This window comes from Eulemur rufifrons, chromosome 7, assembly GCF_041146395.1.
Source record: "Eulemur rufifrons isolate Redbay chromosome 7, OSU_ERuf_1, whole genome shotgun sequence".
NCBI lineage: Eukaryota > Metazoa > Chordata > Mammalia > Primates > Lemuridae > Eulemur > Eulemur rufifrons.
This window is the reverse complement of record NC_090989.1, coordinates 124,697,582-124,723,670: the sequence shown is the minus strand read 5'-3', so window position 1 is coordinate 124,723,670 and position 26,089 is coordinate 124,697,582. Positions and strand designations below refer to the sequence as shown.

The 26,089-nt window shown below is 40.0% G+C and overlaps 1 protein-coding gene across 1 annotated transcript in view; it reads left to right on the top strand.

Moving 5' to 3' along the window:
* COL6A5 (collagen type VI alpha 5 chain) overlaps positions 1 to 26,089 on the top strand; it is a 103,029-nt gene that overhangs the window by 47,499 nt on the left and 29,441 nt on the right. The window contains exons 23-35 of the mRNA XM_069473255.1: positions 445 to 507; positions 2,153 to 2,215; positions 4,764 to 4,814; positions 4,943 to 4,978; positions 6,346 to 6,408; positions 7,449 to 7,511; positions 9,817 to 9,852; positions 9,968 to 10,004; positions 13,911 to 13,922; positions 15,968 to 16,455; positions 21,117 to 21,210; positions 21,748 to 22,407; positions 25,092 to 25,182. Coding sequence (XP_069329356.1) covers positions 445 to 507; positions 2,153 to 2,215; positions 4,764 to 4,814; positions 4,943 to 4,978; positions 6,346 to 6,408; positions 7,449 to 7,511; positions 9,817 to 9,852; positions 9,968 to 10,004; positions 13,911 to 13,922; positions 15,968 to 16,455; positions 21,117 to 21,210; positions 21,748 to 22,407; positions 25,092 to 25,182 — 1,757 coding nt within the window. The remainder of the gene's footprint in view (positions 1 to 444; positions 508 to 2,152; positions 2,216 to 4,763; positions 4,815 to 4,942; positions 4,979 to 6,345; positions 6,409 to 7,448; positions 7,512 to 9,816; positions 9,853 to 9,967; positions 10,005 to 13,910; positions 13,923 to 15,967; positions 16,456 to 21,116; positions 21,211 to 21,747; positions 22,408 to 25,091; positions 25,183 to 26,089) is intronic.

The following is a 26,089-nucleotide window of genomic DNA, read 5'->3' as shown; positions in this document are numbered from 1 at the left end:
GTCTTCCTAGCATGTGTGTGAAAGATAGTTTTGCCCATTTTCAGATTGGGAAACTGAAACATATTCTGCATGCCATTGTGTGTAGTGGCAGTAAAATGTCTTGTTCTAACAAATTCAGCGCATTATGGCAATTTTCCCACATTTAGAAATAACATGGTTGAGTCAAATATACCTTTTCTGTTTCTCGATAAAGGCCCATATGGACTAGTGATGTCCTTGCAGATGAAAATTGTGGTCCTCAAACTAGGACTGGAACCTGAGTCATCTAGTTCAGCCCTGAGGCCTGTCTCTCTCCTGGGTGGCTGAATCTGGTGTTAAGGAAGCATCAATGACTTGTTGGGAATGACATGAAGAAAAGTAATATTGTAATTACCTGTAGTTGCTAACAGGTGTGATAAGAATTGCTATGGTGCCAATGTTTCGGTCTCTCATTTTTTTTTTCAGGGTTCTCCTGGGCTAGTGGGAGCTAAAGGGAGCATTGGAAGACCTGGACTTTTGGGCAAAAAAGTAAATGTTATTTCTTGTGGGTTTCAAATACTGAGAGCAAAAGTCTTCCATTTTCTTCCTGACTTTCACATTAATTCCGCACATGATTGAATCCAAGCACCATCAACAAGCCACCAGCATTCTGCTAATAAATTCTCTTCCCTCCGTTGAGCAAAGAATTTCTAACTACTGACCTCTCCATGCAGCTGCTCTCATTTCACTAGGAGAGACAGTGACCTCACCCATCAGAAATAACTCTGAAAAATCTCTTCAACTCCCTGATTTGCTGATTGCAGGAATGTACTTGGTGGCTGAGTCAGGTGGAGGGTGGGGGTGTGAGAACTCAAATCTGTGTGTGCATGTGGATCTCTAACTACAACTACCTTCTTTGAGCTGGTTCTGTTGGCGATATCAGAAAACTAACTATTGGCCTCATCAGAACCAGACTTCTCTGCTCAAAACCTTTCAGTAGCTCCCTCCCGCAGGGCCAGCTTCACAGGGGCAGGAGGGATGGGGGGAGGGGGAGACTGTGACCCGTGCAGCCACACAGGGGGCCTCACTGAGAAGGGCTTAGTTTAATGCTCTGCTGTCAGGGTCTTGAATCTCTTAATTTTTGAGAAAAGGACCTGAATTTCCCTTTTACACTGAGTCCAGCAAATTATGTCTTGGGTGTTGCCCTTCCCATGGCCCTAGGGAAAATCTTCCATTTTTAAGGTAGTTATAAGATAAACAAGTTCTAGGAAGCTAATATACAGCATGGGAACAATGGTTATCAATACTATGTTATATACTTGAAATTTTGCTAAGAGAGTAGATCTTAAATGTTCTCCACACAAAGCAAAACGAAGAAAAGTGTTAACAAGTTGAGGTGATAGATGTGTTAGCTAACTTAATTGTGATAATCATTTTATAGTATATATGTATATCAGATCATCATGGCATACACCTTATACTTATGCAATTTTATTTTTCTGTTATACCTCGATCAAGGGGGGAGAGGAAGGGCCTTTATTTACCCTGTTTAATTCTAAGGCTTCACTGCTCACCTGCCTCCTGCATGCCTGCCCCAGGCTTCTCACCAAGCCTTGCCTCTACCTGGATCACTCTCACCCTGCCTGGACCCTTCCCCTAGCTCACAGACTCATCCTTCAGACCTAAGCTTCCTTCCCTTTAGGCAGCCTCCCTGCCCACCAAATCTGATGTGGACTCCCCTTCTCCTTGTTCCCGTGGTGCCCTGAACGTTATCACACAATATTACAATTGCCTTCCTAATTATTTCTCTTTCCAGGCAGACTGTGCTTGGTGAGGACAGGACTGTATCTATTATGTTCAACAGTTTATTTTCTAGGACAATGAGTAATTGCTGGACGGGTAGATACATCAGCAAATGAGTCAGCTTTCCCTGGAGTTGATTTTTCTAATCTTTGCCTTCCCCTTCAGTGCTTTTATAACATTGGGAAAGCAGTACACGAGTCCAGCCCTGGGCCGTGCTAGATGTCTCCTGCTAGCTGTGGGAGGATCATTCTTTACCCGATTCCCATCCCCTTAGTGAGCACTCACCCCTCACTGAGAACCTTGAGTCTCCCCATCCAGAGGACAGAACTTTCTGTTATGGGAGCCTAGTTTGATTTTACTGATCTGTGGCTCTTCTCATCCCATTTACTAGGGAGAACCTGGAATTCTTGGAGATCCAGGGCCAGTGGGGCAAGCTGGACAGCGAGGAATACAGGTATGAGGTTTTGAAGCCTCACCCTCTGCAGCTCAGAGTGCTCAGTCCTGAAATCCCTTCCACGCCATCAGCCCAAGCCCCTGGGGCATGGAAGGTACTTCGGCATCTAGAGAAGTGTGAGAACATTTCGTGCAACCCCGGCAGCTCTCATTCTATAGCTAGTCTGTCTGTTAAAGTGAAGGAGAACCACAAGGGTGAGAAGGCGGGTAGGCAGAGAGGATAATGGATGAGTTAGAACAGGGCATTTCTATTCTTTAACAACCGGTATGGCCATATAGAAGGATGTCAGTTGAAAAACACCACCACCCATTTCTCTCTCGTTGCAAAACTCTAGAGTGACAACAAGAAATAGAGGCATAGGGCCAAGATATGGGGCATGTCTTTGTCAGGCTTGTATTCTGTCCTGGTGGCTCTTGCTATACCAAGGTCTCAGCCCACAGAGTAGTCAATATAGGGACAATTATTTTATTTCTTTAAAAACATAATATATTGGCCAAGTGCAGTGGCTCACACCTGTAATCCTAGCACTTTGGCTGGCTAAGGCAGGAGGATCACTTGAGGCTAGGAGTTTAAGGTTGCAGTGAGCTATGATGACACCACTGCATTCTAGCCCAGGCAACAGAGTAAGACCTTGTCTCAACATAATAATAATGATGATAATAATATGTTTATTACAAACATTATACATAAATTTTGTAGACAGTTTGCCAAGCACAAGCATTATTCACACTGGCCAAGAAGATATGGAATCAACCTAAGTCTCCATTAGCAAATGAATGGATAAAAGAAAATATGGTATATGTACAATGGAATACTATTCAGCCTTAATAAAAGAAGGAAATCTGGTCATTTGTAACAACATGGATGAACCCTGAGGACATTGTATGAAGTGAAATAAACCAGGCTCAGAAAGACAAATGCTATAAAATCTTACTTATAGGTGAAATATAAAAATGGTTGAACTTACAGAAACAGGCTGGGGTGATTGGGAAGGTGTTGGTCAGAGGACACAAAATTTCAATTAGGAGCAATAAGTTCAAGAGATCTATTGTATAGCATGGTGAGCATAGTCAATAACAATATCTTGTATATTTGAAAATTGCAAAAAGAAAACAGAAAGAAAAATAAGGGCAAATAAACTTAAGGAGCCAGGGGCGCTTACAGGAGAATAAATGATTAGGGTGTAGCAAGTTCCTAACTTGCTGCTAGACCCCATAGTACACTGCCTCCATAAAGGCTTTTAATCTTCCTTCATGGCAATGTCTATCAATAAAATTAAATGCTTGTAGAATGGTCCAGTTATTTCATAGTCTTAAAAGTGCCTTTTTTGTGATTTAATTCGAAAATGTGAATACTATAATAAAAAGAGAGAAAGGAAGGAAGGAAAGAGGGAGGAAGGGAAGGAAGGGAAGGAAAGAGAAGGGAGGAGAGGGAAAGCAGGAAGGGAAGGAGAAGGGAAGGAGGAAGGAGGGAAAGGAAGGGGAAGGGAAAGAGGAAGGAAGGAAGGGAAGGGAAGGGAAAAACGGGAGGAAGGGAAGAGAAGAAAAAGGGAAGGGAAGGGGGAAATTAATGTACCCAGGATAAAAGATGGGAAAGGGGGAAGAAAAGAAAAATTACCTATAATCCCACCATCTGAGAGATTTATCATTAACATCCTGGAGACACCAAAAAAAAACAAAAAACGAAAGATCACTTTATTTTTCCCTCTTAACAGTGTATCATAAACATATTTCCATGTAGTTACCTCTTTCCCTCAACATCACTTTTAATAGCTTCAAAATATTCTACTGAATCTATGTACCTTAGGTTTTTTGACCAGTCTCTTATTATTGGACATCTAGTTTGCTTTCAGTTTTTACTGTCATAAACAGCACAGCAATGAACATTCATGTACATAACTGAATTTTTGGATAAAACCATAATTAGTTTCTACATAGAAATTTCTAGAAGTAGCATAGCTGGATCGAAGAATATATACATATTTAACAAAGGCTTTGAACCCTATTGTGAAGTGCCCTTAGGAAAATCCAAACATTATGTGCGTCCATATGTTATATAAGAGAATATTTGTTTTAGAGCATCCACAACAACGGATATTGTCACTTTTTTTCATCTTTACCACTGTCAAAAATGGTATCTCATTACTGTTTCAAATTGCATTCTTTTGGTTAGTAGTGAGGATGAGAATTTTTTTATTTGTCTATCGGCCATTTATAATTCTTCTTTGGGGAATTCCTTGCCTGTGTTCTTTGGACCAGCTCCTAATTTTCCAGGCAGGAAACTGCCACTGACTCCACAAGTCCCGAGTGACCACCCCTCTGCTTCCTGCACCAGTTACAGGGTGGAGCTGGCCAAAGAAGGACCAGGGGACATACGAGAAAGTGAGGCGAACCCAGCAACATGCATGTCCCCAGGGCTCAAGGTCCTTAATTAGGCCTGGTCCACGTGGAAGTCCTCAGTGCTTCTCTTCTGACACCATCATCCTCCCAGCATAGATTGCTATTAATTTTCACTTTTGAGAAACTGAAATGAACTGATGTGTTTACAGGGAGACTCTGGCAATCCAGGCTATGGTCATATGGGGCAGAAAGGAGTAAAGGTAAATATGGAAAGCAATTATTTTTTAATTGGTAAATCAAGCCTAAATAATACAAGAAGATATTATCATGCTGCAGAAGTGGTATGTTGATTTGTGTATGTTTTAATTTTCTTTCCTGAAAATTATAGGGCCCAAGAGGATTCCCAGGAGATATGGGGCAGAAGGTATTGTGCACATGACCTTTTGAAATGACCATGATCTTAACCTTCTACTTGAGAACTGAGATAAGCCTGTAGGTCTGAATGAAATGGGGAAAGCGGGGAGGGCAGCTGTTTTCTCTGAGCTTCATGAGGAAAAGACCATATTTAACCCCTGTGAATTCTATATTGAAAAAGATTGTTCTGTCCTTCATTGCCTGATGTCTCATGCCTTAAAAACCTACCTTTGGATATCTTCTCAAGTTCAGTCCAATGTCTTCTGATTTCTGATTTCTCTTGCCTTGGTGGTCTCATTCCACATCCTTGACTTCAGTTATTGCTGTTTTTCTTTCATTATTGTGACCTTTACTTCCTCTCACCTGAAAGATTACAATATTCTTCTCCCTGCTTCAGTTAATTCCAAACACTACTGTCACTTGATTTTTTTTTTAAAAAGCATAGCCTAATCATGCTACTTCCCTGATCAAATATCTTCCAGATTCCTCATTGTTTACCAGGTTGAAATCCATCTTCTTGCTGTAGAACCAGAGATATCTTCCATTTCAACTAGAGGAGCTCATGTTATATCTCTTTTATACACTGGAATTCTGTAATAAGCTTTCCTTTTTAAAAAAAGTGTCCAGAAAGGTGTCTTCCATGTATTTGGTGCTCAAATTAAAATACAAAATATGGGTTAAAATTAGAATGTCTAATCAATCAAACCAAACCAACTATAGGAAAACAGATAATTTTTGAATCCTCTTAAAATTGTTTTTAATTGATGCATTACCAAAAGAGATTCTTTCTTAAGTATAATAGAAAAGAATACAAGAAGGGACTTTATAAATAACTGTTAGGGCAAAATTCCTCATTGTAAAACATTAATTTTCTAATTTACTGATAAAGAGAGAAAAGTAGCATATTTCAATTTTACTGATAAATGTGAAATAAGCATATTGATAACTGTCAAAATTAGTTTCCCACCAAAGTCAGAGTAAAATTTTTTTTTATCTTCAACTTTTTTAGAAATGTTTCATGAATGTAGAAAGTAATTCATAATTATTATTTTATATAGTTAATACTCCAATTTTTTTCCCTGTTTTTCAAGTATTTTATTTGGATATTTTTAGTAACTGGATCGCCATCAAATTGATATTTACATGCCAATATTTGTATTATTATAAAATTAAAAATAGTTTGGAGAATAAGTGTACCAATGACTTAGTTCCAAATGACAGGAAAAAATGACATTTAATGTTGTATTAGCCTTCATTAATTTACATAGTATAATTGTTATAAGATCAATTCAGTTTTAGCTTGGAGAGAATATTTTTTATTCTTTAATAGCAAATACTCTAACTTAAAATTTAGATATCTTATATCTAAATCTTCAGGGTGATGTTGGTGATCCTGGAATTCCTGGGGGACCTGGACCCAAAGGATTTAGGGGACTGACAGTAAGTAGCCTATAATTCTAGAAATAATAAATATTTTTTTGGCAGACTCCGGCTTTCATGTTGTTACAATAAATGTGGATTATTGATCCAACTCAAGGGCATCTGAAATGCCACTTGCTAGCTGTGACCTTCAACACACCTTTTCAGGGTCTCTATTTCTGTAACATAAGAGTTGAACTTAATGACACCTGAGGTCACTTTCAGCTCTAAAATTGTGTGGTTCCATGAATCAGAACTGTTTTAAAGATTTACAAATTGATAACTGGCTGTTCCAAGAAATGTCAGTGCCTTCCAGTCTTTCCTAAGGCGCATAATAAATCCCAGACTATTAACCCTGTGAGTGGAAATGAAGCTGACTCCTTCTGCTGTGCCCCTGAGGGTTTTCTGATGATTCCACTGTCCATAACAAGGTCATGTGGTATATTCATTTTAAGGAAGGCTATTGAGATCTTCTAATTGGCAAAGTGCAGAGTAAGGGCTTGCTTAAAAACACAGTGCTGAGATAAGCATCCTTTCATTTTAAAGTTTCTGAGTGCTATATCAGTGGTCACCTGCAGGTGTGAAAAAGATGCATTTCAATGGGTACCTTCCATCTGGCTGGATAAATTTCATTAGTCTCCATATCCATCATCTGGAGGTACGGGAATGACATAGCCCACTCATGTCCTCTCATGTGTGTGGGGAATCATTTTTCTCATTTGATCTTTTACACATGGGAGGCTTTTTATTAGATCTCTGTGTGCCCTAATATATTTGCTTTTCCTGTTAGCATCAACCCTAGTTTATTACTAATTTAGATTTAAATGCACAGCCAGTACCAGAGCAAAGTATGTCACTAACTGAAGATGTTAAGAGGGAAATGGATGTTTCACAATAAGAATAGGTGGTTTATGTTACAAGTAAGCAATTTATCTGATTTGAATTAATAGCTGCTGTCTTTTAAAAACAATTTTTTAAAAAAAAAATACAAACTGTCATTAAAACTGAAGTATTCCCCATGGATAGACAAAGTTGAAACTAATGTATGTTTCTATCTGCAGCTCACTGTAGGCTCGAAAGGTGAAAAGGGATCTCAAGGACACCAAGGGCCTCCTGGACGGAGAGTAAGTGTGTCTTGAGACATGAGAACTAAGTAGGATATACTGGTTTCTGGTATGTTCAGTGGAAAGGGCACAGAATTTAAAGTCACAGGCACTGGGTCCAAGTCCAGATTCTGCTTCTTACTAGCTGTATGTCCTTGGGCCAGTCACTGGGTCTTTCAGTTTATTAGTAAAAGGGGGATGACGAATCCTGTACTAACTACCTCAAAAGGCAGCTGTGAGGATCAGATCATCAGATGTGAACACTCTAGATAAACTGTAAAGTGCAATGCAATTCTTAGCTATTACTGTGGTTTGTTACTGAAGCTTTTAAAATAGGAATGAGATTGCATAAGCTTCACACAGGTGTCCCTGGCAAAGTTTCATCATGTGAGAGGTTGATAGAGTTTCCCAAAACCACTATTGTTGCCTTCTCATCCTTAAAATTTAGACTGTAGAGACATTTGGAAATATAACTACAACTTTCCACGATGATTCCCTTACAAAAGAAATGGCATCTCTGGAAGAATTCCAGGCAGAGTCAGGCACATCTCCCACTGACAAATATCCATCTCTCTGTTTTAGTGCCTCTCATGTTGTCATGATTTAGTGACATGTCTGCCTCCTCTAACAAGCACAGCCAGGTTTTGTGGAGGAGGCCCAGGCAGCATTGTGTAAGGAGTGGATAAACCGCTTATCTTGTTTTGTGTATTGTGTTTTCTGACTCCTTGGATGGGTTCTTGAACTTGGGACTTTATAAAGAAAACAAAAATTGCGGATGGTTTTGTGGACAACTGAATCCATAGTAGAATGAGAATCACTGAATTGTAAGAGATACTCTGATACAATCTTTTCTTTCTTTCACATTAAGGAATTAGTGAATGTTCTTAGTCATGTGGGTGAGGATCTAGTCTCTGGGCTAATCTGGTCTGCTCTGGGTGTATCTCCTTTCTGGATTCTGAGGCTCTCATTTGGGGACCTCACATCTTCCTGGTCTTGTGGTTGGCCCGGCTGGTCTGGACTGGAATGTGGCTTCTTTGTCCCAGGCTCTTGATCCTCAGCATCTGCTTAAGAATTTGCTCAAAGTTATTCTGCAGCTCACTCTTTCAGGGCATGGTTCTGACTCTGTGTAAGATGTGAGCTGATTCTCTGTAAGATGTGGGCTGCCTACTCTATCAGCCAGGAACGGTCATCTCCGTTTAAATGGCTGTGCATTCTTTCCTGTTTTCTGCCATAATCTGTAAAAGGAAGAATAAGACTACACCTTTTGCAGTAAGATGCATAATTTCCTGATTTGGGTCAGAAAAATAATATACCCCAATGGGTACAATCAGGGATGCTGCAACAGTTCTGGTTCACATTAGTAGTACACAATCAGCCACCTAAGCATTCAGCAGACATTTAGCTGTTTATTGGATGGTTGGGTAGATGGATGGTTGGATGAAGAAGTGACCCAGTTGTCATTTAGAACAGAGGATTTTATGTTGACATACCTGGTTGAGCTTCTGGGGGTCAATGAAGTTGTATAAGTGTAAGCATGTAATATCCCTTTTCTGAAGTGTACATACTAGCAGTTATTAGTTGCCCCCCAAAAAATCTATGTGTGCAAATGTATTAAGAATCACTGCCAAGAAGAAGCCTGATCCTGACAAAAGGAAGTTAGAAGGGAAAAAGAGAAAAGCTCAAGCTGCTAAGAAAGGAGGACTGACGTCTTTTCAGGAAGCCTTCCCTGATTCACTTCACCCAATTATTTGTATTCCTTTGCTCCATAACACTTCAGCATTTATGAACTTAGTGTGTGTGCTCTTCTTTTGTGCAGTATCCATTCTGCTATGCAATTGTCTTTACGTCTTTCACATATGTGGAGGTTGTATCTTACCTCCTGCTTTTTAAACTTCCTGGTTTGTAATATAACTGTTCCTTTGAATTCTCAATAAATCCCTCTCCTTAGAGCTGCCCTTTGGAAAGTCTGCTGTTTGCAATTTTAAGCATTCTTATGGAAATGCCTTTTGCTAAGTATTGCATCTTTAGTACAAATATATTGAAGAAATATTTTTGTTCCTTTACTTCCTATCACTGTAAAAAAAACAACTCAGTTCACTCTGGGTAGACATTAGCTTACCTGATCTAACACTGACGCAAAAAGTTTACACCCTTGATATGAGTGGGAAAGTGTGTTATAATTAATCCAATCTACTGGGTTCAGGATTATTTTGACTGCTCCTTGCCAGCTGTACTTTTAAGAAAGAATGTTTTTTGTTTTCTCTTGTTTTATCACTAAAGATGGCAGTTCACATACCAATTACTTTCTTTGTGTTTGTTTTCCTAGGGCATTAAAGGCATGCCGGGGCAGCCTGTATATTCTGTATGTATCTCCTTATTCGTGAGAGAAAACTCAACCAGTTCACTGGGAAATAAGTACAGCTACTCAGAGATCACTGTACTCATGTTTCTTTTCTCTCTCTTTTTTAAATTTATAGCAATGTGATCTGATCCAGTTCATGCGGAAACACAGTCGTGAGTATCTGTTTGTCATGGAACAAGAACATCAATGGTTGGTGAGGGCACTTAGGATTGAAGGCAGGAAGGTTTGTGAATCAGTAGGCTGAGTTCACAGGTGGAGAAGCCTCTGTAACAGGCTTGCCCAGAGTGCCTACTGTAGGAACGTCACTCATCAAAGGGGGGAGGGAAGAAGGTAAATAAAAGTGCCTTAGCTGGTGAGGTGGAATGCATGTGGGAAATAATTAGAGACCAACTCAAAAGGTGTGCAGATTAGCTCTCACTACTGTAACAATTGTGTTCAAAAGGACTGAGAGGGCATGGTGTTAAAGGGATGATCATAGGGTTTAGGGCCAGTTGGTTAGTTAATGAAGGGCACTTGGATGGAGGTAATTGAATCTGGTTATAGGGATGTGATGAGGAGTGGCAGGAAAATGATTTTAGCAAAGGAATAAAGCAGGAGTCAACAAATAGAGAGGCTGTCTTTGGTTATAAAGAAGGGAGAAATGAAATAGAAAAGGCCCCATGATCTCATTTCTGAAAATTTGTCCTAAGGAAATACAGCAAAAGAAGGAAAAAATTATGGGTAAATATGGTTGTTGAAACGTTATTCATTAGAGCAAAATGATTATACATTTATACTTTTTACACTTGTAGAATAATTAGGTTATGGTGCATCATCTCCTGATACAATATTAAGTAGATATGGGGTTTATGAAAACTCAATCAGAATATGAAAAAAATTGGCATTAAAAAGCATAAAGTTGAGTCCTCATTATTTTTATATATGTTATTTATATATACCCACACAGAGAAACAAGTACTAGAAGTGAAACTGGAAAAACATAACAATTTACTGTGTTTGGGTGGTAGAATTTTAGGTAATTTGTTTTTCCTTATTATGTTTCCATTGTGGTTTTTAAACAATCACAATCAAAAGACTGTAAAAGAGGACAGAGACTTTACTGAAGGAGAGGAGATAAAAATGTAGTCATTGCAAGTATGTGACAAGAAAAGAACAAATAACATGTTTAAAAGAACTGCCAGCGCAGCCAGAAAAACAGCGCGCGGGGAACAAAAGCACGGTGCCTACGCCCCACTTGGTTAGGGTTAGAAGAAATGGGTCTGGGGAATGGTCACGCTTGAAAGTGCTGACTCGGGGAGGTGGGGGGTGGGGGGAGGGGATGGGTGTATACCTACATGATGAGTGCGATGCGCACTGTCTGGGGAATGGGCATGCTTGGAGCTCTGACTCGGTGGGACAGGCAGTACATGGGCAACATATGTAACCTGAACTTTTGTACCCCCATAATAAGCTGAAATAAAAAAAAATAAAAATAAAGGAACTACCAGGCTAGAGGAGAAGAGGCTCAGCATCACCGTGGATGAGGAGGCAGAGGAGGGATTATGAAGGGAAGTCCATTGGTTGGAAAAGACAACGAGTTTAAGCATTTTAGGGGTGGAGAAATGTTGTGTAGACCCTACATGAAGTGATCTACAGGTGGCTAATGAAACCAGGCTCTGGTAAAGGTGCAGGGTCAGGGAAAGAGACTCAGAGGTTAAAGTCATTCGGTGCTGGTCATTAACACCACATGGGTGGAGGAAGTTCCTAAGGATGTGAAACTAGAGAGTTAGAAACAGAAGCTCCAGCGATAAACCCAGGAAGACTTCTTGGCAAAAAGAGTGGGGCCAAGGTGCAGAAACGTGGCATTCCAGAGATGGGAAGTCCTGCCAAATGGGGGCAGCTCAAAGGAAGACAAGAAGAAGGAGGCCAATGGAGAAAGAGTCAAGGGAGAGGGTAGTGTGAGAGACGTTGCTTGAGAGGTAGAAGGGCCCTTCAGCACGTGGGGGAGGTGAGAGCTAGGGACTGGGGCCACAGGGTAAGTAGGGGAAGTGAGTGTGGTGATCAAACTCCCTCCAGGTGTTGCCAGTCTTCTCAGCAGAATCAAATGACGTCTTCCCGAGGAAGACCACGGGTAAGTGGAAGGGGCCAGGGAGATGAGGATCAGCCCTCGGAGGATTTGGGATTTGAAGAAGTTTTCCAACATTGAATGAAAAGAGTTAGCCAGTAAAGTGGGGAGTCAGGAAAAAGTGGGCGGGTTCTGTAACCACACAGGTGCTGGCTGGATAGCATGGAGCTCCAGCTGCAGACTAGAGACCAGGATGTGAGTGACAGGCCTTCAGAGCAAATCCAAACGGCCTCACTTCATAGATGACACCACCAAGGCTTCTGGTCTAACGTCGTTGGCACTTCAGTCCAGCAGCAGCTGTTTGCCACACAAGGATAAGGGCCAGTCCTGAACTGGTGTCTGGGACCCTCCCCTAAGGATAAAATAAGAGATCTAGGAGGCTGGTGGCGGCGATGGAGAGAGAAAGGGGGTGGTTGAGAATAAAACAGGAGGCCCCAAACGGAGGGAGAGACATAAGTAAAGAGGATTTTTTTGAAGACTAAATTAAAAAAAATGTTAAGCTCATTCTTATTAGTATAAATGAAAACAAACAAAAAAGAAACACACTAGAAGAGGACAAGTAATTACTCCCAAAGTCAACCAGATTTGCCACACTCAAACCCAGCAGGTCTGTCTACTTCTAGATCCTGTTCCTGCAGCCCCGCAGGTGGGTTTGAAGTTCACGCTGGAAGTTCTCAGTCAGAAGAAAGGGGTCTGTGTCAAGCTTGAGATGCAGAGGAGGCTGTGTGTTATGTTGCTGTGTGCTGGCTGTCAGCATCTTGGTGGCCACGGGATTAAGCCCAACAAAAAGTACTCACAGGGTTGGTGCTGTGAGACAGCAGGATGGAAAGGCGGTTTGTTGCCAGTGTTAATGACATCTTTCATTATATTGGAGTGACTCATTTGCTTCCTAGGAATTGAATGAAATGAACATGGAAATTGTCAGGCCTGTGGTTTCTTAAAGATTTGCCAACACTTGCCCTGATTCCTCTCAGGTTTACAGAGTAAATCAGTTAGAAAAACCAGATGTTGTTTGCCCAGGAGAAACCCTTGGATTCTTTTCCTTCCTTTCTCTGGAGTGGGAGATATTATGTCAAAGACAAAGTTTATTTGGAAATCCCCCCACAGTTCTAGGAAAATAGAAGTCTCCAAGGTATTCATCAGGAAGGAAAATAAGACCCCATATTTTAGCCTTTTGTTGCTGAATGACTCTCAGAAGGCTAAAGAAAAGAGATAAAACAAATTGAATTTCAGCTATCTTGCCATTTAATCAGGGGCTCCTCTATTTTGCTTCTAAGACAAGTGATCTGTGTCTCAGTGTCAACCTAAATTCTGCTGAAGTCTGCTGGCCGTGACTCCCAAGGGGAAAAGGTCAGGAAGATTCACAAATTCACAAAATTCCATGGACATCTTCCTCAGTCCTTTAACCTTGGCTTCCTGTAACTTAAGAATTAGCCTCATTTGCAATTAGAATCAAATAAAATCTTAAACTTTATTGAAAGATTAATGAATAAGACAGTTGTAGTATATCCATACAATAGGCAACTACTCAGCAATAAAAAGCAGTGAACTATTGATACATACTTCTACATGGATGATTCTGAAAATAATTTTGCTGACAGCAGACAAAAAAAGGAGTATCTACTATATGATTTCATCCAGATAAAATACTAGACAACGCAAGCTAATCAGTAGTCACCAGAAGCAGATCTGTTGTTGCCTGTGGATGAGGTAGACAATGAGCTGAGGGACAAAGGGATACGAGCAAATTTTAGAATTTGGGGAGTGATTATGTTCATTATCTTGTTTTCTTGATTTTGTGGTGATGGTTTTAGGGGTGTATATACATCAAAACTCATTAAATTGTGTGATTAAAAAAAAGAAATTTTATTTTTAGGATCATTATTTTTAGGATTATTACTTTTAGTCTGTGTTTCAAAAGCATAACAGATTCTTCTCTCTCTCCTTTTCATAGCTTGCTGGAGAGGTGAGTATTCTTACCATATTGTTTCTTGCTGAGATAATTACCACATTCTGACAAGACCAATTTGAAAAAAATCCTACCCCCATGGGAAAAAGGACTTCTTCCTTTCATGCAGATGTGCATCATCTTTTGATTACGACTCTGTCAATGTCCTTTGTGCCCTGATTGTCAAATGGCCACTCCCAGCCCCCAGCCCCTTCACGTTATTGTTCCTTCTAGGCCCTGGCACAGTTTACACCTCAGTTTCTCCACAGAGAAGGCCCTGTGTTGGGGTTGGGGGGTTCAGTGAACAGGGCTCTCTGGCTGACCCGCATTCTGCTGCCCTGTCTCCTGCCAACCCCCTTGACACTGGCTTCTCGGATGTGTGAGTGTCCTTTCCTCCCTCTGACCCACACTCACGCCCATCTCACCAAGTGTCACCACTGTAAACCTCACCTGCCCAGGCCTGCGGGTGGTCTTCTCAGGGCCTGGACTGCTGTTGGTGCTGCACAGTGTCTTGGACCCCTTGGGTGACTTAGCTATTAAAGCCAGTGGCTATGTCAACTTCAAGGGCTCCTGGTCTCCTAGAGGCCTGCTGAAATAGACCTTCAGGGTCTTCGAGCTTGTCCCAAAGTTTGGAGCCATTCACCTTAATTCTGCAAAAAGTATCTTGCACATGGTAAGTGCTCAATAAAGCTTCATGGATTTGGATCGAATGTATCAGGTACCCTGCTGGGTACTGCGGGAGGGAAAGTATAAAAGAAATAGAAATCAGTGGCCACCTTCCAGGAGAACCTGTAATGATAAGTCAGTCTTAAAGATATTTTCAACTATTTTGTCAAGAATTTTTAGTATAGGGGTAAGAAATAAGGAATACTTCATTGTTCTTATTCTATTGTTCATTATCAGCTTTCATATTTTAAAATTACTGAAATTTCTTCACAGTAAAATTCCTTGATTCAAAACATATATCTAAATCAATACTTTCCTATTTCTATTACTAAGAGCAGAGATTGGGATATGGAATACTTTGAGTGATGTGCTTTTGGAGTTAGCCACATAGGGATAGTAAAACAGCCTAAGCAGATGGAGGTGCTTATTTTTTAAAAAAAAATCCTTTTTTTTTTTCCTGTGTTCAGACTTTAATAAGGACATTGAAAAGTTAAGTTTGATACATAGGGCAAATTCTCTATGAATTTCCTAAAGTTTGGTCATTGTAAGACCATTAATGTTGAGCTGGGAATTGCAGACAGTCCCATTTTTATAATCGCTCATTGCAAACCTTCCTTGGTTCATGCTGCTCCTTTCCTCCTGCCACCCTGGACTCCATTCAAAAACCACCTTTCATGAAGCCCCTGAGATCGCCCCTCTTTGGAAAAATCCTCTGTATCCTGTGAATCCTCTTTAGGAATAATAATCAGTCTATACCTTATACTATAATGATCCTTCCCAATACAAGTTCCTCAAGGGCAGACCTGCATTTGGTTCATCTTTGCATATATTTCCCAGTGGATGTCACACTGCATTTCATATGATAGGTACTCAATAAATATTTGTTGCATAAGTGGATGGAAATATTCCAGCTGTCTCTATCATTAATAGATCATTTCTGAAGATTTTGGGGGAGAGCAGATTTTCAAAATCGCCAATTAACTCTAATTTCCTTTTATTCCTTTTAAAAATTCACGTACTGTAAAATTTACTTTTGTGTGTATGCTCAGTTTCCCCACGTGCATAGATTCATGTAACTACCACGCCACTCAGGATACAGAACAGTTCCACCAGCCCGAGAACCACCGCCAGTTTCATTTTAGATGGCTGATTAATAGCAGGCTGTGAAGTCTGAGCATTATGTAGCCAAATATTCATGCTCTACATTTATGTAATAGCCTCACATTTACAGAGCAGATTCCTTTGCTTTCTTTGCATGTGGGTGCCCCTAGTTCTGGAGCTGGGTGAAGTGCTTGCTTTGCCTGCATGTGAACCAGCTTCACTGGAGTGATGATGCTGTGGGAAAGGTTTTTGATCTGGTGAAATAACTTAATACTTCTGCTTTTATTTTTTTGTAGAAAAGTGTCCAGTGTATCCAACAGAGCTGGTATTTGCCCTGGATCAGTCCTCTGGTATCACAGAGCAGAGATTTAATCAAACAAGGGACATGATCACTTCCATTATCAATGACCTTAACATCAGGGAAAATAACTGTCCAGTAGGAGCAAGAGTTGCTGTTGTTTCCTATGACTCAGGCACCAGCTTTCTCATCCGTTGGTCTGACTACCATAGGAAGAAGCAGCTCCTCCAGCGGCTTTCCCAGATAAAATATCAAAGCAGCACAGAGGCCCGAGACATTGGTAATGCAATGAAGTTTGTGGCCCGCCACGTTTTCAAGCGGACGTACGCAGGAGGCAACGTGAGGAGAGTTGCTGTGTTCTTTAGCGATGGTCAAACATCCAGTAGGTCGTCCATCATCACGGCCACCATGGAGTTCAGCGCCCTGGATATCAGTCTGGCAGTCTTTGCTTTTAATGAAAGAGTTTTCCTCGATGAAGCTTTTGGAGTAAGAATTTCTCTTGGCAGCTTCTTTATTTTTAAGATGGTGGCACTGGTGGGACACGATGGGAGTGGTGGAAAGTCAAGGCAGATATGTGGCCTCTTAAAAACCACTTTGCGGTTTTCACAGCTATATTGTTGTTGATGCCCATGAAATCCAATACCCAATAATCACAGTCCATAGTAATAGCAACCACATTTGCTCAGCTCCTGCTGTATGCCTGCCAGGTACTGTCCCTAGAGCTTTGCATACATACTCATACATTCTCACAACCCTTTGAGGCGAATGTAGCTGTTCTCTCCATGTTAAAATGAGGAAACTGAGGCCCAAAGAGTTCTAGTGATTTATCCAATTACATACAGCTACTGAGTGATAAAATCGAGATTCAAACTCAGGTCTATCTGATATAAAAGGCCATGGATGCAGTGCTCTGTCAGCCTCTCCTGGGCTGGTGTTTCTCAGATTTGTCATCTGCTCACTGTCTCATTGAACAGCTGGTCTTAGCTTGTGGTGGATGAAGTTCAGGGGATCTTTGAACCCCTAAAGTTGTGTAAACCATTTGATGTGTGTGAACATTTTTCCCAAAAGAGGCTCGGTCACTTTTGGATTCACAGATTATCAAGGGATCAATGCTCCCCTCTTCTTCATCCTAAAAGCCTTAAAAACCTTTCATCTACTGTTCTAAAACTTTTAAAAATATTCAGATTATCCATTAAATACATTCTTCTGGAGCTGGGTGAAGCCATCATGTCCTTCAAGAGATTATAAAGGTCTGTTTTTATACAAATACACATATTTCTGCTGTAAAAAGAAAAAGAATCTCTCTATAGCATGGAGAGAATCTGCTCCTAACACATCCAAGAATGTTTTGGAAATAGGAGCCAGAGAGTTACAACAGATTCTGACAAAAGGGATTGTGGGAAGTCCAAGTTCTATGGTTTTCAGTTTTTCTTTTCTAAAAATTCTCTGCCTCCCTAATTTTGCTCCTTGGGGGAAATAAGTGATATTTCAGCTTTGAGAGCTGCATTAAATTCTAGAATAGGAGAAATCTCAATAGGACCTTAAGTTCAATCCTTAACCTCAGATAGGACCATGCCAAAGCCCTCAGACTCCCCAACAGAGAAGAGCCTCCAGTTACTCTTGTTAACAAATCATTTTTAATTTGCATCATCTCTACAGAGTAAGTGATCCAGGAAGCTGTCTAGTTCTTACCAGGTAATAACCCCACACATTAGTTCTGGCCACGTATCATGCTTGAGCAACACCCCCTTTTGTCATTCTTTGTACCTCCCTGTTTGTACACTCTTCTTCACTCAAGACATCCTCCTCCCCCTCATACCTCCTTCCTCCCCCTCATCCTCCTCTTCACCACGTCCTCACTGCTTCAACTGTGAAGGTATAGAGTGTCCAGGAGTGTCCGTTTCCTCACATGATTAATGCTGGATTTTATCTATCGAGCTTTTAAAATTTTTGCTAATCTGATAGGTAAATAGGAGTGTCCTATTGTTGTTTGATCATATTTCTGTGTGAGGGTAAAAATTTTTTCACATGTTTATTGCCCATGTTTATTTTTCTGTGAAACTACCATCTCCCATCCCTTGTATCACTTGTTTTCTGTATTATTTCTTTTGGCAAGTCTACTTTTGCCTTACCTTTTTATCCTGGACCCTGTCTCAAGTGGAATTTAAATTTGTAGTGTCCCACTGATGTTCCAGAAATTTCTAAAAATTTTTAAGGTTTTAGCAGATTGAATCTCTATAAGACTGATTTTCTTTATAGAATATATATTTTTAAAAATTATTGCATGATCTTTCCTCTTATAAAATTTGACAGAATGGACAGAGTTATTAGGTACTCATGTTCTCCTAAAGTGTTTTATTATTTTTATTATTTTAAATTTATTACTAGTATTATTTGTTAGTTTTATTATTGCTGAAAGAGACCCTTTGTCTACTGTAGATTGATTTTTTGTCTTTCTCCTGAATCATTCCAATCAGGAAAGGAAAAAAAAAAAAAGACAATTTTCTTGACCTAACTTTTCACTTCAGTTATGGTTCGTATCTTGTCTCCCTATATAGCAATCTCCTAAAAAAAAAAGAACTGCCTATACTTGCTGTCTCCAGTGCCTCTCCTTGTATTCCTTCTGGAACTAATCCCAGTCACATTTTCGTCCCTCCTACTCTCCTGAAATTGCTCTTGTCAGGGTCTCCAGTGATCTTCATGTTTCTGCACCCAGGGGTTGATCCTGAGTCCTTATCTCACTTGATTTATTAGCAGAATATGACACCATTGATCCCACCCTTCTCTTAGAAACATTTTGTTCAATGACTTTCAGGATAGCTCATTTTCCTGGTTTTCCTCCTACTTCATTAGTTATCCCTTCTCAGTCTGGTTTTCTGATTCCTCTTCAACTTCCTGACCTCAGAATGCTGGCGTTCCCCAAAGCCTGTTCCTTGGCCCTCTGCTCTATGTGCACTCAATCTCTTGGTGCTCTCATCCATATTCAGGGTTTTAAATATCCTCAATGATATAAATTTGTATTTCCCAACCAGACCCTGTCCCTGAACTCTAGATTCATATACACAACAGCCTACACAACACTTCCTTGAGAGTTTGGAGGTTCTGGCAGAGGAGCACCAGCTACTCGTGTATCTTTAATGGGAGAATGGTCCTCTACTGGGGAAGGTCGTCCTCTCCGACCAAGCACACAGCTTCGGGAGGGATGCCCATGGAGTAGTGAGGGAGGAAGGGGACATCGCCTAGACAGCCAGATCAGCCGTATCAACCCTGGCAATCAGTGAGGTGACGGATGTTGCAGCCAGATTGACCTCACATCCAACACTTCCACTTTCAAATTTATTGAGTCCAAAATGAAACTCCTGATTTTTTTCTCAAAACTTGTTCAACAGGCCGGGCGCGGTGGCTCACACCTGTAATCCTAGCACTCTGGGAGGCCGAGGTGGGCGGATCGTTTGAGCTCAGGAGTTCGAGACCAGCCTGAGCAAGAGCGAGACCCCATCTCTACTAAAAAATAGAAAGAAATTATATGGACAGCTAAAAATATACATAGAAAAAATTAGCCGGGCATGGTGGTGCATGCCTGTAGTCCCAGCTACTCGGGAGGCTGAGACAGGAGGATCCCTTGAGCCCAGGAGTTTGAGGTTGCTGTGAGCTAGGCTGACGCCACGGCACTCACTCTAGCCTGGGCAACAGAGAGAGACTCTGTCTCAAAAAAAAAAAAAAAAAAAAAAACTTGTTCAACATACAGCTTTCTCCATCTCAGTTAATAAAAACTCCATCCTTTTACTTGCAGTTTTCATGATCCCTCACCTTTTCTTACATCCAACACTCTTAACTTTGTGTCTGTATATTTGTACATATGTACACTAAAATGTATATATATATATATATATTATATTAGTATGCATTAGTGAATATAGTATTCTTTTAAGTATTAGTGTTAAGTATTAGTATAAGTACAAATATTGGTATTATCAGTAAAAAATGTATATCTGGAGTTTGACCACTTCTGAACACCTCCACCTTTTACACCTTGATCCAAACCACCGTTATTGCTTGCCTGAACTTCAGTCACCTTTTATTTAGTATCCTTGCATCCATACTTGCCCCACTACAGTCTTTGTCAACACAGCAGCTGGAGTAATCCTACCAAACCCTAAGCCACCAGGTTATTCCTCTCCCCCAGATCCCCCAGTTTCTCATTTGTCTCAGAGGTAAAACTAAGGTCTTCACAATGGCCTGCAAGGCTCTAAGTGATCTACTTCCCAAACCCTCTTAGTATCTCTCCAATCTTACCTTCTCCTTTCCTTGTTCTCACTCCTTCCATCCCAGGCACACTGTCCTCCCTACTGATCCCCACAAAAGTGAGGCACAGCCCTGCCTCCCCAGAGCCTTGCCCTGACTAGTCCCTGTGCCAGAAATTCTCTTCCCCTAGATATGACTTCTTCCCTCTCCTCCTTTGAATTTTTGTTTAATATCACTTTATCAATGGAATCTGTTTAAATATGACCCAAAATTTCCCATCCCTATACCCTGCTTTGTTTTTTCTATAAAAATTACTTCCTAACATACTAAATAATTTATATATTTATTATGTTTATGGTATATCTCCCCCCACTGGAATATAAGATAGAAGTGTTTGTCTGTTTTGTTCATTTCTACATTCCTAGAACCTAGGACTGTACCTATAACATAGTAGGCTGTCAATGAATATTTGTTGAATGAATGAATGAACAGTTGTTTACTCATGTAAATAAACTTCCTTGGATTACCAAGTCAACATTTAGTCCTTACATGGGGGAACCAAGAACATCAAATACAAAATAACACCCAAAGTATCCAATTTAGTAAAAAGTAGAGAGTAGGAATGTAGTAAATACTTTCTAATCATAAGGCTGGAATGATTATAAATATTTTCCAATGCTCACTCAGCACTTTACAGGAAAACAGAGGGTGTGGTTTCTCTAGCCCCTTAATTTGCGGAGGAAGAAAAAGCATGAGCATCTTTGTGGATGGAGAGATACCCTCATCACCACCTGGGAATGATAGATTTCTTTCAAACTAATCCTTAAAGTCTGTGCACAATGGCTTCCTGATAGTGACTAAAGAAAATGAGCAAACATGCTTCTACTTCTTTTTCAATGCAGTTTGACGACACTGGGACATTTCAGGTGATTCCAGTTCCTTCAAATGGGGAAGATAAAACATTAGAAAGACTTTGGCTCTGTACACTTTGCTATGGTAAGACAAAAGAGAAGAATTTACCGTGCTGAAAACTTTAAATGCCTTCTAGTTGATATTCAATCTGGCTTTGTCAGAGATTTCTATTTTTAATTGTAGGTTCTATTTTCAATTTTCTAGTTTTCCAACACCATATGTGATGGTTTCAGTTTCTGTAATGTTCGGAGTTCCCATAAAATTGGAAAATTGGTTTAGAAGATTATCCCAATTGATATAGTATTTCCTGGGGGCAATTGGGTGGTTTGTATCAAAGTCTCTAAAATATTGAATATATTTTCTAAATGACTTTGGCTATGACTTATAGACTTCAGGTATACATGCTACCCACATCTGCATTCAATGAAGACCTTCCCAAATTGTCTGTTAGTGGCCACAGAAATATTGGGACATTGAAAATTTTTCATGAATTTAAATTATGTGAGATTGAAGAAGTATTGATCAGATTATTAATTCTTGATAATTAGTGACTGAATCAATCTCAAACAAGTATTTTGTGTCATTGTTGAACCAATAATGTGTTTCTCTGCGTATTTTCAGATAAATGTTTTCCAAATACTTGCACTCAAGAGATTTTCTTACCTGAAAATTCATACATGGACGTAGCCTTCCTCTTAGACAATTCTCGAAATATAGCAAATGATGAATTTAAGGCTGTGAAAGCCTTGGTGAGCTCAGTGATCGACAACTTCAACATTGCTTCAGACCCTTTAACCTCAGACTCTGGTGATAGGATTGCCTTGTTAAGCTATTCTCCTTGGGAGAGTTCCAGGAGAAAGAAAGGTACAGTAAAAACAGAGTTTGAGTTTACAACTTACAACAGCCGAGTCCTAATGAAGAGACACATCCAGACTTCCCTCCAACAGCTAAATGGAGAAGCCACAATTGGTCGTGCCCTACTGTGGACCATGGAAAATCTCTTCCCAGGAACACCCAACCTAAGAAAACACAAAGTCATTTTTGTGGTCTCAGCTGGAGAAAATCAAGAGAGAAAGGAATTCTTAGAGAAGATGGCTCTGAGGGCCAAGTGTCGGGGCTATGTCATATTTGTGATTTCACTGGGCTCTACCTATGAAGACGCTGTGGAGGACTTAGCCAGCTACCCACTTGATCACCACTTGATACAGCTCGGGCGAATGCATAAACCAGATCTGGATTATATTGTGAAGTTCTTAAAACCATTTGTGTATTCAGTCAGACGTAAGTCATTATTCTGTTGTTTTAATAAGTTAGTGCTTGTTAAGGGTATTGTTAACCTGACATATCTTTGTGTCTGCAGCTGATCTAAATACAGTATGTGGATTAGATGATGAGATGGGGCAGGGATGGAACGTATCCTGAATATACTCTTTTTATATCCTGGTCATAAAATGGTGAGAACTTTTTTATGGTAGGGTGTCTCTTAGCCAAAATCTCAGCATTAGAAAGAACAGTGACTGCAGAACTCCTCAGTCATATTTTCTCAACCTGAAGAAATTCTAGCAGCTTTTAGGTGGTCTCCAGGATGAACATTTAAGTAAAAGTTTTACCTGTTATACTACCTGGTTTATTTCCACCTTTGGCGTACCCTGGAGACCTGTGTGAGGGTGTAAAGATAGAAAAGTCTTGTGCTCCTCCCAAAGAGTCTGAGCATAAAATCACCTAGGAATCTTGTTAAAATGTAGGTTCTGATTCAGTTTGTCTAGGGTGAAACCTGAGATTCTGCATTTCTAACAAGCTCTGCAGTGATGTCAATGCTTCTGGTTCAGGGCTCACACTGTGAATAGCATGGCTGTAGGCCAATGCACCGCAAAGAGTTGCTCGTTGGATAGGTGCTGGCCTACAAGTTGATCTGTGAAGAGGTAAATATAGAAATCGAGAGTAAGCATCTAGAAATTTTTAAGGCAATTTGACATTGCTGCAGCATGCAAGTGTATGATCAGTGGACTCTCTCATTAAATAGGATGTAGGCCAAAAGTGTCAGTCTGCAAAGGATTAGGAATAAAAATACCTTGTCCTCTACTATAAATGATTTGAGAAAACACTAGAGCAATCATTCTCAATTTTTGCCCCCGGAGGACATTTGGAAATGTCTGGAGACGTTTTTTGGTTGTCACAACATGGGAGTGCAATTAGCATCAAATAAGTAGATGCCAGGGATGCTACTAAACATCTTGCAATTCACAGGAAAGACCCTACCTGACACAAAATAGAATAATCCTGCCCAAAATGTCAATAGCACTGAGGTTGAAAACCCTGCTCCAGAGGATTCCACAGAATCAGAGCTGATCCTTTTCTTTCTGGGAATCTAACAAGCTAAAGCTAGATTCTGCTGGCACCTGTCCCACCACCCTACAGTCCCAGAGTTTTCTCGGTATTCAAGGGATCTCCCAACATGACCACAGTGATGGTGTCTTGAGAGTTTACTCTTCATTGCGGGAAGACCTCTACCTTTTTCCTGTGACTTGTGTTCAATTAAAGAATTCAATAATTACCCTCTTGGGAATACTATGTTATTTCTTTAAATCTAAGATGCCCTCAATTGTATAATGTGAAAAGGAATAAAAAAAGACTTCCGGTTAAATTTTGATACCGACTCTCCTATTAGAGTATTTTATTTTATAGTAGTTGGAAGAATTCTTTTATATGTATACTACCATATATCACTCCTTTGCACGCATAAAAAGGAAATATGTGTGAAATAGATGGGTTATGGCATTCCTAAAACTTTTTCCCATTCAGAATTTAAGTCTCGTGAGCTACATTTTGACTCAGAGTCATCGATATCCACCCTTTTCCATACAATGTTGTTCTTCGTACTATCCAAGTTGATGATAATGCAGCATTTTAAAAAAGACTATAAAATAACTCAAAGCTGGTCATGCTGTACTTTTAAGTGGCTTTGCAATTATGTAGAGCTAGCTTACCTTGACTCCCGCTTGAGCAATGCTGTTAAACACATCCAATTCACTGCCTTCCCATAACCATTTGGTTCGTAGGAGTTAAAAGACTCCTCTACTGATACTTTTGGGAATTTTTCCCAAACTGCTGGCCCCGATTCTACAAGTTTGGGTGCCAGCACTTTTACTGTTCCCACATGCACAGTCAGTGACAACTGCATCACAATTCCTGCCTGACCAGTAGCAAGTGTCAGATGTAATTGATCAAAAGACATATTTTTGTTTCAGAGAAATAGAAAAAAGAAAAAAATGCTCATTTATTAATAGAATCAGAGAAAGGTGATTATTATAAAACTAAAGACATTCTCTGAGATATTTTCATGGAATCTTGGATCATGCAATGGTCAAAGCCTTCCTTTAACTAAAAACTATTCATTCTTCCGAATGAGAAGGAAAAATGATATACATCTCAATATTTTAAAATGTACAGAACAACATAAGGAAGGGGATAAAAGGGACGTATTATTTAGACCAGTAAGCTAAAATCTTGTCTGTGATTCTTTTCTTTGTAGGAAATAAGTGTTAATTGGTGCAGAAACACAGAAATAGCATCATGTAATATAATATTACCTTGTCCATGTTTGACCCAGTAGCATAAGTCCAAGTGAAAAAGCTATAGAAAATCAGAATGGAGTATCTCTTAGATTATGTTAGCCTAAGTGTATAGAAATCATGTGTCTCTGCATTGCAATTAACCCTTGGATGAAGAATTTGAGGCGGTCTGTTTCCACAACCCTGGTAATTCTCTGGTTTCTAAAACACTCTGAAATCAAGTTTTAAATGCTATTTCTGGTTGCTACTATTTTATGTTTTCGTCGCAGCCAAATTTTGCTGAAATATGTTAGTGGTATTTATTGCTTCAAGGGGATTCCTGCTAGGATTCTCTTTACCTAGCAAATGCAATTTCTAGTTTTAAAATTTAACTATAACTTTTTTTCTCACTAGGAGGATTCAATCAGTACCCACCACCAATGCTGGTGAGTGCCTGTAGACTCATCAATTCAGAAGGAGAAGATAATCAAAATGGTGATCACCAGTGAGTTATGTTTATTGTACAAGTGACTGTTAATTGGCTGATGGGTATGTAACTGGCTGATGACAGGTTATTAGGTTGAGTAGGTTAACCAGGTCTCTGAAATAGAGGCTCTTTATGTATTCCATTTTCTGTAGCAGAAGTGACATATCAAGCATGCTTTCTGGTTTGATTATTTTATAACATGAGCTTTATTACAATTTTGCCTTTAAATTCATGGTTTCCTCAGAAATTCCCATATTGAAATCTACCCCAGAATAGAACACACAATTTATCCTCAACCTCACTTCTCACATCTTCCCACGACAAGGCGCTGAGTTCTGGCCACACTGGACTCATCTGCCTTTGTGAATTATTTCACCCCTCCTGGGTCTCTGATCATACTGCCTGGGACCCCATTCCTCCAAGTGCAACTCTACTCATCTTTCATGGTCCGGATTGAAGCCATCTCTTCTTTGAAGCTGATCTTTACATCTATACTCCCAGTCAAAATCCACAGTTTTTTTGGTACCATTTTATAGCTCTGCGGGGGCACTTGCTAGAGTTTATCCCAATGTCTTATTTTGCTAAAATCTAAGGCTACATATGATTTACTTTTTCTTCCCCAAAACATAGCGTAAAAGACCCACAATATAATTGCACATGTAAATAATTTTTCTTAATATTGTATCCTAATTAAAAACATAAATAATTAATCTGAATGACTCTTGATGCTCAGAGTGAGAGTGGCCCATCCTGATTGTCCTGACCTTCTCTGTGTATTTCACCAAGCTTGGATCCCTGACTGCAGCCTTGTGAAAGCCCAGATTTAGGTCCATAATTACCCCGTATTCTCAAATTGCAATTAAGCAAAAGAGCTTCTCAGAACAGATAAGGCCTCTTAGATACATCCAGAAGCAAAATGGTAAGA